At 35.4% G+C, this 14,811-nt stretch overlaps 1 protein-coding gene across 5 annotated transcripts in view; it reads right to left on the bottom strand.

Moving 5' to 3' along the window:
* The window catches only part of LOC148183445 (nipped-B-like protein), a 207,767-nt gene that overhangs the window by 49,139 nt on the left and 143,817 nt on the right, over positions 1 to 14,811 (bottom strand). For all 5 annotated transcript variants that reach the window (XM_088061503.1, XM_088061504.1, XM_088061507.1 and 2 more), the window contains one exon: positions 1,194 to 1,376. In XM_088061503.1, coding sequence (XP_087917629.1) covers positions 1,194 to 1,376 — 183 coding nt within the window. The remainder of the gene's footprint in view (positions 1 to 1,193; positions 1,377 to 14,811) is intronic.

Genomic DNA, 14,811 nt, shown 5'->3' with positions numbered 1-14,811 from the left:
ACCAATGCTCTGCACTGCACCCCAGAGGGCTTCTACTTTTGAAAACTTCTGCACAGAGGTGGTTCAAGTGTTAAAGGTAATAACTTAGTTCACGTTTTTGAGCTGTTCTGCTTATAGATCAGACTTGCTTCTGGAGGCAGTACAATCATGTTCACAAGGCCTGAGCTACTAACACTCAATTCTAAAATGGTTGAGAGTTAACTGCAGCTGAAGAAACCAAGAGCTGTCTGGGATAACTGAAGTGAGCATATCGGAGAAGAAAAGTAGGGGGTTTATGTGAAAAGACTTTACACATTTCAACTGACGTTTTTCCTCCATGAGGCAGTATTTTGCGGCAGTTGATTAAATCTGTCTCCACAGTTTACAAATCATCAGTATGAATTTATGGTCTGTAGGACAAATTCTGACCCCAGCTATATCTCCATTAGAAAAATAAGTTCCAATATTGCTTTCCAGCAGAAATTTAAACTGATCAGTTTGTTAATGCTGCACAACAAAACAGAATGTGTAACAGTTGTGCTGGCTCCACAAGGCAAATAACATGAACATAGGAACAGCTATTCGCAATCAGTTATTGCTCTACAAAGTTTATTTTGAAGCAGGTAAAAATTACTAAAATGTAAGTACTAATAATATTTCAAGAGTTACTATTAATTTTATACATAAAGACTACTCAGAATATAAACATCCAATTTCCTTCTAAATTCTGCCAAACATTTATGCAATAACACAGTTATCACTCACTGAATGAGTTTAATCAATTTTTAGTTCTCATAATTTAATTTAATGAAATGCCCTTTCTTCATGAGATGCTCAAAGAAATTTATCTTCTATAGCAATAGCTATTTCATATTTTTAAAGTTCATTTGTGGACAACCAAAAGAATTCTGAAATACATATTTATAACACTACAAATCTATTCAGTGTACTTGTCACAGATCTTTCATTCTCTTGATCATTTTGTCTTGTTTTACCTGAATTCAGTTTTACAGTATCCTTTGAGAAATATTATAATTTATTTTTAACCCAGATGTCCTCAGTGAATTGTTTAGAAAGATGACCAGATCTGTTGAGTGGATGCAATGAACCCAGAATCCCTTAAAGCATATAATTACTGTGAAAGTTTTCCATAATTTACTTTACTCCACATATAAGAATTTAAACAACCACTGGGGCTTATATGTACTACTTACATTCAAAAGCTTCTTCACTGTCATTGTCTTCATCAGAACTGATTTCAGCATATTTTGGTTTCTCATTAACTGTGCTACGTTTGCGCTTGTTCATTTTCACACGTTCACAAAGTGGCATGGTGGATTCAATTTCTGCCAGGAGATCAGGAGGCAATTCCTTTAACACTGACTGATCTATGCTACCTATTAGTGAAGAGTAAGAAGAACAAATGTGAACCTGAAGATAATAATAAAGGCTCAACACTACAGTACATCCTCAGGAACTGCTTAAAGTATATCCACTAATAAATATTAGTGCAATGAGATATACTTGGATGTATTTGACAGCCCTTTCTAAAGTTCCATTTATTGTTCACACTGCAACTAGAAATTAACATAATACATTGCCTACACACCTCCTTCAATAAAATATTTTGTTAGGCATATAAACAAATTCAAATTGGTGAATTTTCTTTGTAAAAAGACATTCTTGCTCTATTTCCACAAAATTTAGGTTTATTTTGGATCATTCCCTGAATTGAGCAGGTTTCTAACAGTGTATATAATTTAAGGATTCATTATGCCTAATTATCAGTTCTGTTTATTCTCATCCAAATTATTTAGTGTACACAAGACAGTAATCTTCCTATTTCCAGCAGTTAGAGACAATCTGTGGCAGAATCTGTGGGATTTTATCCCTAAATACAGACAAAATCATTGACATTTCAATCTCTGCTTCAGATTTTTTTTCTTACCTCTTATTAGTAGTTTTATAATGCAACCCAAAGTTTTGCTTGATTTTGTTACAAAGCATAGTTGAAGTATTTTCATTTAATATAGAAAAACAGCAAGCTGAAACACATCAGGTTTCTTTTCCACAGAAGTAAATACTTCGCTATCATAACATGATTCTCAGCATATTTTGAAACTATGATTAGGTCCATATAGTCAGTATAAAGGAATTTACAGTCAAAATATTTTAAAAGTGACACAAGGAAACTAAATTAATTCAAAAGTATTTATTTGGGGTTTGTTTGATGTCTTTATTTATCAAAGAACTTATTGCACAGATTTCAAGATTATTGGGCTAAACTGTTAACCTTTTTCCAACAACAGAACAAATGCCTTTGTCATAAGTGGCTCTCTCCTTCCCAAGAAATAGAGAGAAAACCACCTGCCAATTGCTATACACACACACACACACACACACACACATACACACACAAATGCTCCAAGAAATCATCTTCTGGATGATAATTCACTTTTTAAATTACATTAACTATATCACTAACATAACTTTCTAAAATTTATTTCCATTTTTAGACAAATATTCCATCTTCTAAACCAAATTTAGTTCCTCCCCTATTGCAATGCAGTTAGGAAAAATGGTATGACCCAAAGAATGGACCCCTGAAAATGTAGAATTGTAAGTTTCTTTCCTTTATCTTTTTCTCCCCAGTTCTCCTTATTGGTTGTGTAAGTGTAACCCACCCTTTCCCCTGCCTTCAAAAAGAGAGGCTTATCGATACCTCTTCCTCTTTCCCTCCTGCTCCCTCACTCCGTAGGATCCCAAGAAATAAAGCTGTAACTGCCATCTCAGCTAAGGGAAGGAGCCTTGTTTTTAGGTTCTTCTTTGACAAGCTAAAATTATCTCCTCTGTCTTCCTGGCTGCTGCGGGGAGGACAGTGGTGACAGACAGACAGGGGACATAGAAATTTATAGCACTCCCCTACTTTAAACAATTTTAACTGGAATTGGAAGAGCCTGAATAAGAGAAAATAGTTTCCAGCAATAAATGTTTTTAAAGTCTCATGTATTACTGGTTTCACATATCTCTACAATGAAATTAATGATCAGAACATTATTTTTCTATAATTCTCAGTTATATTCATCAAGTCATCCCATTTAAGTGCATTTTAAAAAGGATTTAACTTAAAATATTGGAGTTTTCAAACTGAGGTAGGAAATGTTATTTGAGGATAGCAAAAGTTGTTCCTGCTTCCCTCATGCTGTAGTCATTTATTTGCTTTAAATTTCCATCCTTTGATAGTCACCACCTGAAAAAGTTCTAAAATTTGCAGTATTGCTTTTAAAAATGCTTGAAAACATTTCACAGTCTGGTTTACCATGGTGCTTTGAAATTATTAGTCTTTGTGGACTGGGCACTAGATTGAAGGTAGGCAGAAATAAGACAGCATGGACAGATCAGTTCCTCTGTGCGCATCAGCAGCTGACTGGATGCCAGCCAGGTCTAATCTGGATGCTGTGTAGCCATTTCTGAGCAGTGGTATACCTACATTAATACTCTTTGCATGCCTATGCAATGTCTGAAGAGAGTAAGCATACATTCAGCCTCAGACTAGAGGAAAATTTGCACATACATGTTCAAGACAATTTCTACAGGTGAAATTGCTAGGGGGCCTCAAATCCTGAAATATTTTAACATGGATTCTCCGTGCACTGTTGGTAATTTCATTAAAATCAGGGGGACAATACACAAGAGCATAAAGCCTATAGGAAATCTGGCCAAATATACTGCAAAAAACCAGCTGCAAGTAAAGGAACAAAAGTTGCATTACGATTCATACAGATGCTTAAAATCTAGATGGGCTAGACGTACTTACACTAGCAGGAGTATTTTTCTACAAATATATTTTAAGCCTCTCCTAGTCTACAATTAAAAGTAAATTTAAACACAGAATAATTAGTAAGACATTGCTTGGAAAGGAAATAAGAAAAGGAAACAAATCAGTAATGGATTGTATACCAATCTTGGCAAGAGTTCCATAACCAAATTCTAATTAAATTCAATTGTAAATTCAGTTTTAAAACTATGCCTGAATGTTTCATGATGTAATTTTAAGACTGTAAACATTTTGAGAAATTGTTAGAACAGAATTCATTCTTATTTTCCTTATACTGTGCACAAAGAACATATCAGTAAGATAAAAAGAAAACCCAAAAAATCCACTCACCAAAACAAGAAGTAAAAAACCACAAGCTACTACTTTCATACCTCCTAGGAATATCTATTCTTGCTTTCCTTATTGATTTTGTTCTGGAGGTAGAACACTACTCAGTCTTTAAAAATAAGTCGATTACCACAGTGTTAATTATACATAAATGAAAAACAAAAATGCAAGTACTGTAAATATTTGGAAAAATAACTTTATTTCCTTTTCAAAAGTTCTAAGTATTCTATGTTCTCCAATATAATTTCAACTAATGCTTAAACTGTACTCTCTCTTGTTACAGATATTTCAGATTTCATATTAGAGAATATGAAAAGCTTTCTTGAATAAAGAAGGGAATAGCAGAAAAGAGAACAATAAATTATTGCAAAGAGTTCAAGAATCTATCTATAAAGCATTTTTGTCACATTGTTCCCTGGAATGAGTCTGCTACATGCCCAGTTTCCTTAGCTGCTGAGGATTTTAAATAACCAAATCTAAAAAGAGTTTTACTCATGCAGTACACAGGAGTTGAGCATAACTGCACATGTATGAACAATTCTGATATACATGGAAAAGGACTCCCTATCCTTTCTGAAGAATTTCTGGGATATTATATACTACGAAACTTCAGTCAAGATTTTTAAAATATTTTACTTTATTATTTATGTTATTTTGAGTCAAGGCAACCCAATCTTCGCTAGAAACATCTTACTAAATTCCATTTGTATAGCTCCATATTTTATAATAAATGTACTATTTGTACAGAGTAATAGAGAAATACATAAGATATCCAGTTCACCATAAGAATCCAGTCACATGGCAACAAACATTAGTTTATAAACCCCATACTAATGTCTTTTCAGTTTACAGGATATTTTTCAAAAACATATAAAAGACAACAGAACACAAAACCATTTGAAAGCATCTACAAAAACATGTATGATCAACTTAAGTTTTTCAATTTGTTTGATAAGTTTGTGAAGAGCATGTAGTTGTTTAGGTTTGCTGATTTTAGTTTCCCAGCCAACACACCAAATGTGGTGGGTTTAGCGCTGGATAAAATCACCAGTGCACTTACTCATTTCCTGCTGTGAGATATGAATTAGGAGGAGGGCAAAGCAGGCTCAAAACTTAAAAGGTATAAAGAAAACTTTATTAACAGAACTAAAAGAATAGTAAGAATCAGAACAAAACCTTCAGAACACTTTTCCTCCTCCTGCCCAACTTCTTTTCTTCCCAGCTGACAATGTAGAGACAAAACCTGGGATTTTCAATCAGTTACCACCTCTGCAGTAGTCATTCATCAGTTCTTGTAGGGAGAGGAGTTTTCTCTCGACATGCCATGGAGACTTCTCCACAAGAAACAGTTCTCTCGTGTCTTTTTAATTTCCACAAATAGCAGATGCCTGGAAAATCTGCAATCGTGAGGTTCCTCCCATTTTCACAGCCTTCCCACAGCTGCATGCATGGGCCATGTGAACTTATGGGGTATTATTTTAAGGATGAGCTGTTCAAAAGCAAAGGTTCTCTTCATCTATCTCTGCGATTATCTTCATCTCTGGGGACAGAGGTCTTCTTCTTCTCTCCCTGGGGGCAAAGGGTCTTCATCACTCTCATCTCTCTCTCTGTTCAAGCTTCTCATGGGATCACAGCTACTCCAACATCTTCTTAACTTCATCAATGGATGCCTCTGCTCACAGCTACAGTTTGAACACTCCATCCTCCCATGCTTTCTCATGAATTAAAGGGGATATTATAGTGTATCATAGTCCATCTCCATGGCCTTACCAAAAGAACTTTCAGCCCCAATACTAGGGCATCTTCTCATTCTCCTTCCATCTGGGACTTGACTCCTTTACTGACTTTGGTGTCATCATGTTGTTTCTCTACGTGTCTTCTTCACTCTGTCCTTTTCTCTCACTCGAGAGAGGATCAATGTTTTGCAAGTTTCATCTGTGAAGTGAAAGAGTTAATATCTCACCCAGGGCCTGCAGATGGTCATGGTGGTTTCTGATGGGCAGTGGACGATGGATTGCAAGCCAAGCTGGGCCACTCCCTCTGCCCAGTAGCCGCTGGGGGTGGGGGGAACGCAGTGGAGGGGGCCTGGCCTGGCCTGGAGCCACTCCCAGGGCCCGGCAGACCCCGACTCGGGGCGGGCCGAGGGCAGAGACAGGGCTTGGTGTCAGCAAGATGTTAACAGCTGTGAACTGGCCCAGCTTTGGCTGCGTTGGCCACAGTGGAGTGGGGCCAGCCCCACCAGGGAGCTCAGTTACCTTTCAAGGCCAGAAGCAAGAAAGAGATTTCCCAGGCTTGCCTGTTTTTAAAATGTGGAATTCACAGAGGCGGACCTAGCTTCTAAATGGTTTAATAGGATGTCAATTCTCAGAGCTAGACAGATATTGTTTTTTTCCAGGCACAGAGGAAGCTCTTAGCAGCTTCTCTCAGGAAAATAATTTCAGTGTGTGGTTTCTTTCGTCCTTACTAAATATCAATTAATGTGAAACCAGCACAGAGCTGGTACCTACTTTCCTGTTATGCTACTTTCTGAAAAATTTTCCTTGTCAATAGAATAACTCAATTTTTTGCAATGTGCGTGATCAGCATAAAAGGTATGCCTGAAATGGACTGTAAGCATCAGTGTTCTTCAGACATCAGTATACTCTCAAAGGTGCTGCTACTATTAAAATAAACAAACAAAACCCACAAAGAATGCCATCACAACCAAATCTTTGTTCCACTGTAAGGAATCACAATGCTGATAAACTCCACATTAGTGAAACTGAAGGATGAATCGCAGAGTAGCTGTAAGAACAGTTCATGAACAACCACTTTTTCAGTGTTTTTCCAAACCTATGCAACACTGTTCATGATTTACTAGTTGCTTGCTGAAGGAAGAATGTAGAGAATATTTTAACAGAAGGAAGGCATGATATTTTAGTAAAAGCCTGTCTGCACAAGCCAGCCTTTGGTATAAGCAGCGATATTAAAGGTAGTGTCCTTGAAACTCTCCTGAAGCAGCGAGAATGAAAGAAAAACAATAGCCTTGTGAACAGGAGAAAAAATGTAAAACTATATATTAGCCAATAGTATCTTGCTAAGCCTGCGGACCCTGTCAAACCCTATAAAAGTGTGCTAAAGATAGAAATAAACGACGTTCGCCATACTTCTGTGAAGACTCAGTGAATAGTCTGGCGGTTTCTCAATAGAACATATGTTTGGTTTTATTTGATTGCTATTATAAAAAGATTTCTTAGAGAAGATATTCTAGAATCTTCAGCTGTTAGTGAATATCCACTGACCATCAAGATGCTTGTTGCTCACCAAGCAATCCTTGATAAAATATATTACAGCTAAAAACCAGCCAGAGAAACTCAGCTAAAAATGAGGTCTATAAGCCTCCTCCCATATTCTATTTTAATCTGGGAAACTTTTCAAAGGGTTTTGCCATGTAGTGAAATGAGTTCTATAAATGTCTAGTGTATATAGTTTTTCCCTTCTTCATGTATGGCTTAAAAAAAAATGGCAAGGCACAGATCTAATTCAAAGTTCAGCACTGCGTTTTGTTCATAACTTGATGGATGGTTTCAAGTTTGTACAACGGTCTTTAGCTAATCTATATGCAAATCTAATCTTTAGAATGATCCAAAATCACTTTGCCTTGAAGTCAAATAAATCTCCCCGATTCAGGCAGATGCACCCATCACCAGAATGCCTTCGAGAGAGGTTGAACATAAAAAAAAAACCCACCAAAAAACATTATTTTGGACATTTATTGGATCCATTCAGTATGGAAAGCACAACTATATTTTGACACAATTAGTGTGTTCATATTAGTTTCACCTGGCTTGATAGGGTAACTTCAAACAAGCAGCTATGGAAAAGGGGATGATGCTTGCTGATGCATAGGTCAACTTTCCAGGATTAGAAAGGCTGTTCCTGCCATAAAATCAAAACCAAATTTTCTCAGTAATGATTTATTTTGCTTTTCAAACTATGGAAAGCAGATGTATGGTTTACATTTTGCTGTAATTTCCTATTAACTGACAAGTCATCAATATTCGAAAATATTTTTAAACCTAAACTCCGATTTGCTACTTCCATAAGAGATGGTTAGTACAGTGGAAACAATCCATATCAGTTTTCTTATATGATTACTTTGAAATAACCATGACATCAAAATTTCCTGTTTGCACATACATCTCTTGCAACAAATGAACAAGTGCTTGAAGAAAAACTGTCCCCGAAGTTAATTTAAAAACTAAGATTATATTGATGAAATCTTTTGCATAAATTACCTTCCCATAAATGCTCTTTTCTATTTCTGTGTGCTAATACTTTGTAATAAGCAAAGCAGCAGTTAATGCAATTTCATATTTGTAATCTATATATACATCGTATTTTAAAGTAAAATTTTTTCTGCATATCAAGACATTATAGAAAAGAACACACAAGGGTTTAAGAAGGAACAATGACACTTGTTTGGGGTGTAGATATGAATCTTAATTTTGTATTTCTCAGTGTTTAGAAATTAAAGTGTAGCCACTCCTCACATTCTGGAACTTCAACACTAATGAATTTCCACACATCTTCATTTTGACATTAAAAATAGAAACTTACATATTACAGTTCATTTTTGCCCTCCCCTCACTCCTTTTTAGTCACAGAAGACATTAAATGCATAGTGGACTCTTCTTATTTTGCCAATGCCTAGTATACCCAGTCTTGCTGTTCTTCCCGATACCAAGCTCACTGTACATGCCCTCTCTGAGCACTTGATAAAAGATGTTCCAGTGGTTTTAGGTCTACCTCCCTTATGGATGACTAGGTTACTGTCTAACTCTTTCAAATCATTTTGGGTCATCACTATAACTACACTGATAAAACGTCCTCTGTCAGACATATACAGGAAGGAAAGCAGTTTCTTTCTGGATTAGCTCAACCAACCTTCAAACTCTGCTAAATTAAATAAAATATACTCTTACTCCATAACAAGAGTGCCACCTTCTTGTTGTTGGATAGCCATATCATTGTAACAACAACAGCACAGACTCACAGCTTACTTCTATTACAACCACTTGTGCAGATATGGTTCTATTTTAGATTAAGAGCTAAAAGAAAAAAGAGGGGATAAAAGTACTTCCCTGCTTTATAAAGATGTTTGGAAAATAAACACCCTTTAAAAATAGTTAAGTACTGTTACAGTATAGCACTCAGGCAGTACAGTGCAAAGGGCCACGACTACCTGTGATTGATGAATAGCTTACTGGTTAAAGTTGAAAATTTTCAGCTATCCCTTTGTCGCTGTAGGACACGGAATGATTCACACGGACACGGTTCAATGTATGATAAGGAAAAAGATGATTTTATTTGGCGACTACAGTATTTATAGATTCTCAACAATGACCAGGGATTGGATAGTTAGGTTACCACCATCCCAATCACACTGGTCGTGCAAAATGTCCATTAAAAGATGTTTCTTGGAAAGAATGTATACACATCTATGTTTATAGTTACTTTCCTGGGAAAGTGGCTAGAAACTATGAAAACAAGATCAGAAGGTTTAATTTTCAGGGCGACACTTAGTGTGCAAATTTAATTACATCCTTTCCATTGTGCTCTCCCTTAAAATGCTCCATTACATGTTTACATCTCAGTCCGTGGTGATCAGAGTCCCCTGCTCACCAGCATCACACTACTCCAAATAATTCTGTGCCCTGGAGTATCACCCTGAAACTAAAGCCTTCTGATTGTTTAGAACATTGTTTATTTTCTTTGTCATTTTCCTTTTTTGATTGTTTAAAATATTGTTCATTTTCTCTGTTCATTTTTCTTTTTATTTTTTTTCTTTTTTTAAAGAAGAAAGGGTGAGATGTTGCCCTGAAAATTAAGCCTTCTGATCTTGTTTTTCATAATTGTAGCTGCTTTCCCAGGAAAGTAACTGTAAACATAGATGTTTATGCATTCCTTCTAAATGTCTTTTGATGGACGTTTCACATGAGCAGTGTGATTGGGAAGGTGTTAATTTAATTATCCAATCCCTGGTCATTGTCAAGAATCTATAAATACTGGAGTTAAGAATAAAGTCACGAGTTTTTGTTCTAACACTGATGGTAGTAGTGTGAATCATTTTGTGTCCTCTAGCGACACCAGAGAGTTTTAAGAACAGAAAGGGAAACACAGGGAAAACACTCTCCTTTTATCAAAATGGAATTTAAGGCATGAGGAAAGTACATCTGCTCATAAGACAGAAGTTACACTTTTATCTCAATAACGCATCATCAGCTGAAACACACCATCAAGATGAATACTGATGAAAATAATCTGAGTAGTCATGCATTTTACTTTTCTTTCCCATTCTCTGCCTTAAGGTTTGTGGAAGGTGTGGAAGGTATGGAAGGAGCATCCCCTGGCAGGAGGGAGAGAAATACTGTTTGAAAGTATGTCCTATATAATTTCATAGAACCTGCTTGAACACATCTTTCAAAATAATTTTTCATCTACCCTAATACTGGCACAAAGGGAAAGCTCTAAGCCTCGAGATAAGCAAAAGGAGAGGTTCAAGCTCTCTGGTTATATTCAAGTCCTTAGCTCTGACTTTAAGAAATAGGACACAGTCAGGTTGGTGTGTCAGAGAAGATTTTGGACACAGAAACAGAATAATTCCATGATGTAGTAGATGTCATCATTACCCATGGTTCAGCAGCAGATTCAAAAAAGATTTTTCAATTGCACAAAGTACTCTTGGAAGAAAGAAATTTTTGACAGAGGGAAGAGATTTCTAAAGAACACCCTGAAGGATCCAAAGATCAAGGAATATACCCAATACATATTTTGAAAAGATGCCAAGAAGCATGAGAACTCACTTTACATAGATATCAATGATTTCCTCAAGCTATCTGATTTCTGCAGCAACCATAGCCACAAGTTATTTTATTCCTTATTGCTATTCCCTGACTTCTTATCTTTATAAAAATTGATAAAAGGCTAGAGTAGTTTTGCAAGATACTTCACAAAAAATAAAGCAGTACTCAGAGTAAAATGGAGCAAGATCAACAATTGAAATAAATGCAGTGCTGCACAAAGAACCTCACTTTTATGAATCTACTATTAATACTTTTAATCTGAGATTTATGACTGATGCATTTTCCCAACCATGTATTCTGATTAATTTAAAAACTGAGCCATGGGGTCTTACCTAAGAAAAAAGATCTTCCTTAAATATAATCAAATCAAACCTCAATTTTTCTTCTCATCAAACTCATATATAATCAATATAATACAACCACGATCTTTGCAGAGAACAAGCAAAACAAATTCCATTATTTATATCTGTTTTGTGACTATAGGCACATAATCTGCTTTTACCTTGCTCTATCATGGAAAGATTCTCATACTTTGTCACTGAAAATATCACATGAAGGTACTCTTGTTTTACTTCTTCAAAGTAACTGAATTACATTAACAACAACAACAAATTGCTGATATTTTAGCTTTTAATATAAATACTACAGGAAATACTCAAAAGATAATTAAACAATAAGCATATTTGAGTAAGCTTTATTTGATGCAAACAAAAATTTGGTAATTTGAAGAACAAAAAAGGTCTCATCTTGTTGGAACCCTCGACACAGAGAATTTCATGCTTTCTGTGCTGACAGGCACAGACCCACAAGAGAACACTGTGTTTGACCTGAGGCCATAGAAAAGACTTCCAAAATTAATAGATAGAACTGAAACTGTGAGGTTTAACCAAAAGTGTGTTATATCACTTGTTAGAAAATTTAGAATTTAAGGTTTTAGAATATAGTAATATGTATACAACAAGATGGAGGTTTTAGGGCATTAACCTGCCTTTTTTTTTCACCTTCTCCATGGATTTTAGTAATATTGAGTGACTGGACAGAAGAATCCGCAGTGTGGAACACGGGTGTTTGGTTATTGGGTTATAAGTAAAAATAAGTTAGTTGGCATTTTATAATTGGGTAGTTGACACTTAAAAATCCTCGGGAAGAGATACCTGGGGCTCCATTTCCTAGACTGTTAGCTTAGTGTGCAGATGAACTCACTCTCTGTGAGAATGTAATATAGATAAGAAAAAATAAACAACAGTGTCCAAACATGAAAACCGTCTCTCTCTCCCGCTCATTAATCCCGACCTTGAGGAAAAGAACCCAGAGACTTTCCATATAATTTTTTTCTTTTCTGTTCATTGGTAATATTACCATGAAGCAAAAATAAATTGCAAATTTCAAGTAAATAGTTTAAATTTTCCTACACAGAAACAGCCACTTAAAATGGTTGAAAATGTTGAGCAAAAGAAAAGTTCATTTACCAGAAGCAAATGTGAGGGTTTCCCTTATTTGTATTTTTCCAAATTTACCCTTTGTTGAGAAGAAAATTCAAACCAAAAATTTTGATCATATATCCCTGCACATATGCCAAGAAATAACATCCATATTTAGATACTTACTTATGCACATGAATGAGTCAGCACTGCATATTGTGTAATATCAAACAAATTGCTGGCCCATTTTTATATATTGCAATGCATTGTTGCAAAAATAAATTATGAAAAATAGCTTCAGTTTTCCCAAAAATAAGAGGAACCTGATCAGTCATCCATACCCATGAACCAAAGGAAGTTTTAGACTTTCAATAAATTGCTCTGACAAATTAGGTAATAAATTTCTTTCACTTACATGTACCAAAATAATTTTTCTAAAGTGAACTAGTTAAACAATGTACTCCTAAATCTGCAAACAAAGCAACATATTTCAGATGAACCAAAGAACAATGAAATTATTAAATTTGGTCAAGTTTACTGTTTCTGCTAAGAAGTACATGTGCAAGAAGTAAATTTCACTCTTAGTATCAAGAGAAGACTTAAGAACTGTGAGAGCAAGAATAAAAATATTTACCTTTGTGGCAAAGACAAAAATAGGAAATAAGCAACTTTCAGGCAAAGTAGTGTGCCGAAAATTTCTCCTGTTGTACTGGCAACAAATCAACACAAGAAAGGACTCCAGTGTGGAACTGCTGAATTCCTTCTGTCTACTGGATATCAGTTTATCCAACATCTATGAATACTAGCTTATCCAACATCTACTTCTGAAAAACTAACATCAAAGCCAAAGGCCCCAGAGAGTATGTACAATGCCCACACATCCCAGCACACTTTTTGGAATAGAAGACATGCACCATACTTAAAAAAATCCCCGCAAGTAGGAACAATCCATGCTAGAAAACCAAGATTTTTCCCAGACTACTGGATTTTACTGATGTTATTTACGTATATATATAAATAATATATTTACGCCTCAAATATTTTTCAAACCATGAACCTATTCATTCCAGGAAGGAGAAAAAAAATTAGAGGTAAGTGAACAAAGAGTATATTAAAATGGATCCTTTAAAAACCCAACATCTTTAAATAGTTATAATGTCACAAGGAACAGCCAGCTTCTCTTCTAGACTACTTAAGTTGAAAAGAGGTAGTCATCTATATCTCAGAAAAGAGGAAAATGAGGAAAAATGTATAATTCTCATGAAAGTGATGCTTATTCTACAAATTCAGTTAAATTTAGAGTTTAAGGGAAGCTTTAAAGACTTCAGCTGTAAACCATTAAATATATCTTTTACTTCTCTGAAATGTGGCATAATTTACTAGAGAGCTTCAGAGGAAGTTTTAACATGCTTGATCCATGTGGTAGTATATGCACATGCAAGATGCTTAGTCAGTTATTACTCAGGCCCTCTGAAATGCAAATGCAGTTGCTACCAGGAACTCTTAGAGTGATTCAATATTTCAGATTTGTGGAATTAGGACTTTCCCAATGGTTATCTTTACAAAAGGACAATCTGCAGTAAGCAATCTGAGTTCCAGGAAATATGCTTTTATTCTAGTTATTTCCTAGCAACACAGCTGCTTGCCCCACTGATTTCAGTAAGTACAACAGTGTGCCTCTTTCAGAATCAAGACATTGTTATTTTGGAAATAAATTTGAGTTGAATGCTAAAGTTTTCTTGATGAGTTAATATCCATAAGATATTTTTCTCAAAGTTTTGTCAATTTTGTCTTTGTAGAAGTCCTATACATGAAGGACTTAAGCAAATGTTTAAAATTTATTTACACTTCTTTTTTGTCTAGTTTTCAACTGCACCAAAAAGTATTGGTGAGTAGCTCAGCTGTGCTGTCCAGAGGACTGTGAGAAACATCAGAAGTTTGCTCACTGAGCCTTTCTTGTTACTCCTCTCTAAAAGATGAGACCTAATTGGTAACTCTGCTTCACAAGTGAGACTTTTCAGCAGTACTGGAACTCAAAGATGGACCATCACATTACACAAGTGCCATGGAACTTTGCACTGCTACAGCTTGCCACTGACTACAAATTATAGTTATTATAGGCTCTGAAAAAGTAATCTGGAATTAAAAAAAAAACCAAACACACAAGCATAGAACATAGAAATATCTAAAAGCACTGTTTCAACCCTGTAACATAAAGAAGATTAAGTAACAGTAAAATTTTTAGCTGCACTTGTAAAAACATAAAGATGACCTTTGAAGAAATGGCAAATCTTCACTCATATTTCAGATTATAGCAGCTGAGAACACAGAGACTTGTAGTGACCAATGAAAACCTGTGTTTAAAGTTCTGCACTGTATAAATAACGAAATCCTAGAATGA

Source organism: Pseudopodoces humilis, chromosome 12, assembly GCF_049639895.1.
Source record: "Pseudopodoces humilis isolate 2021_Gansu_Grassland_sample_001 chromosome 12, ASM4963989v1, whole genome shotgun sequence".
In the NCBI taxonomy this organism is placed as follows: domain Eukaryota; kingdom Metazoa; phylum Chordata; class Aves; order Passeriformes; family Paridae; genus Pseudopodoces; species Pseudopodoces humilis.
This window is presented reverse-complemented; position numbering and strand designations above follow the sequence as displayed.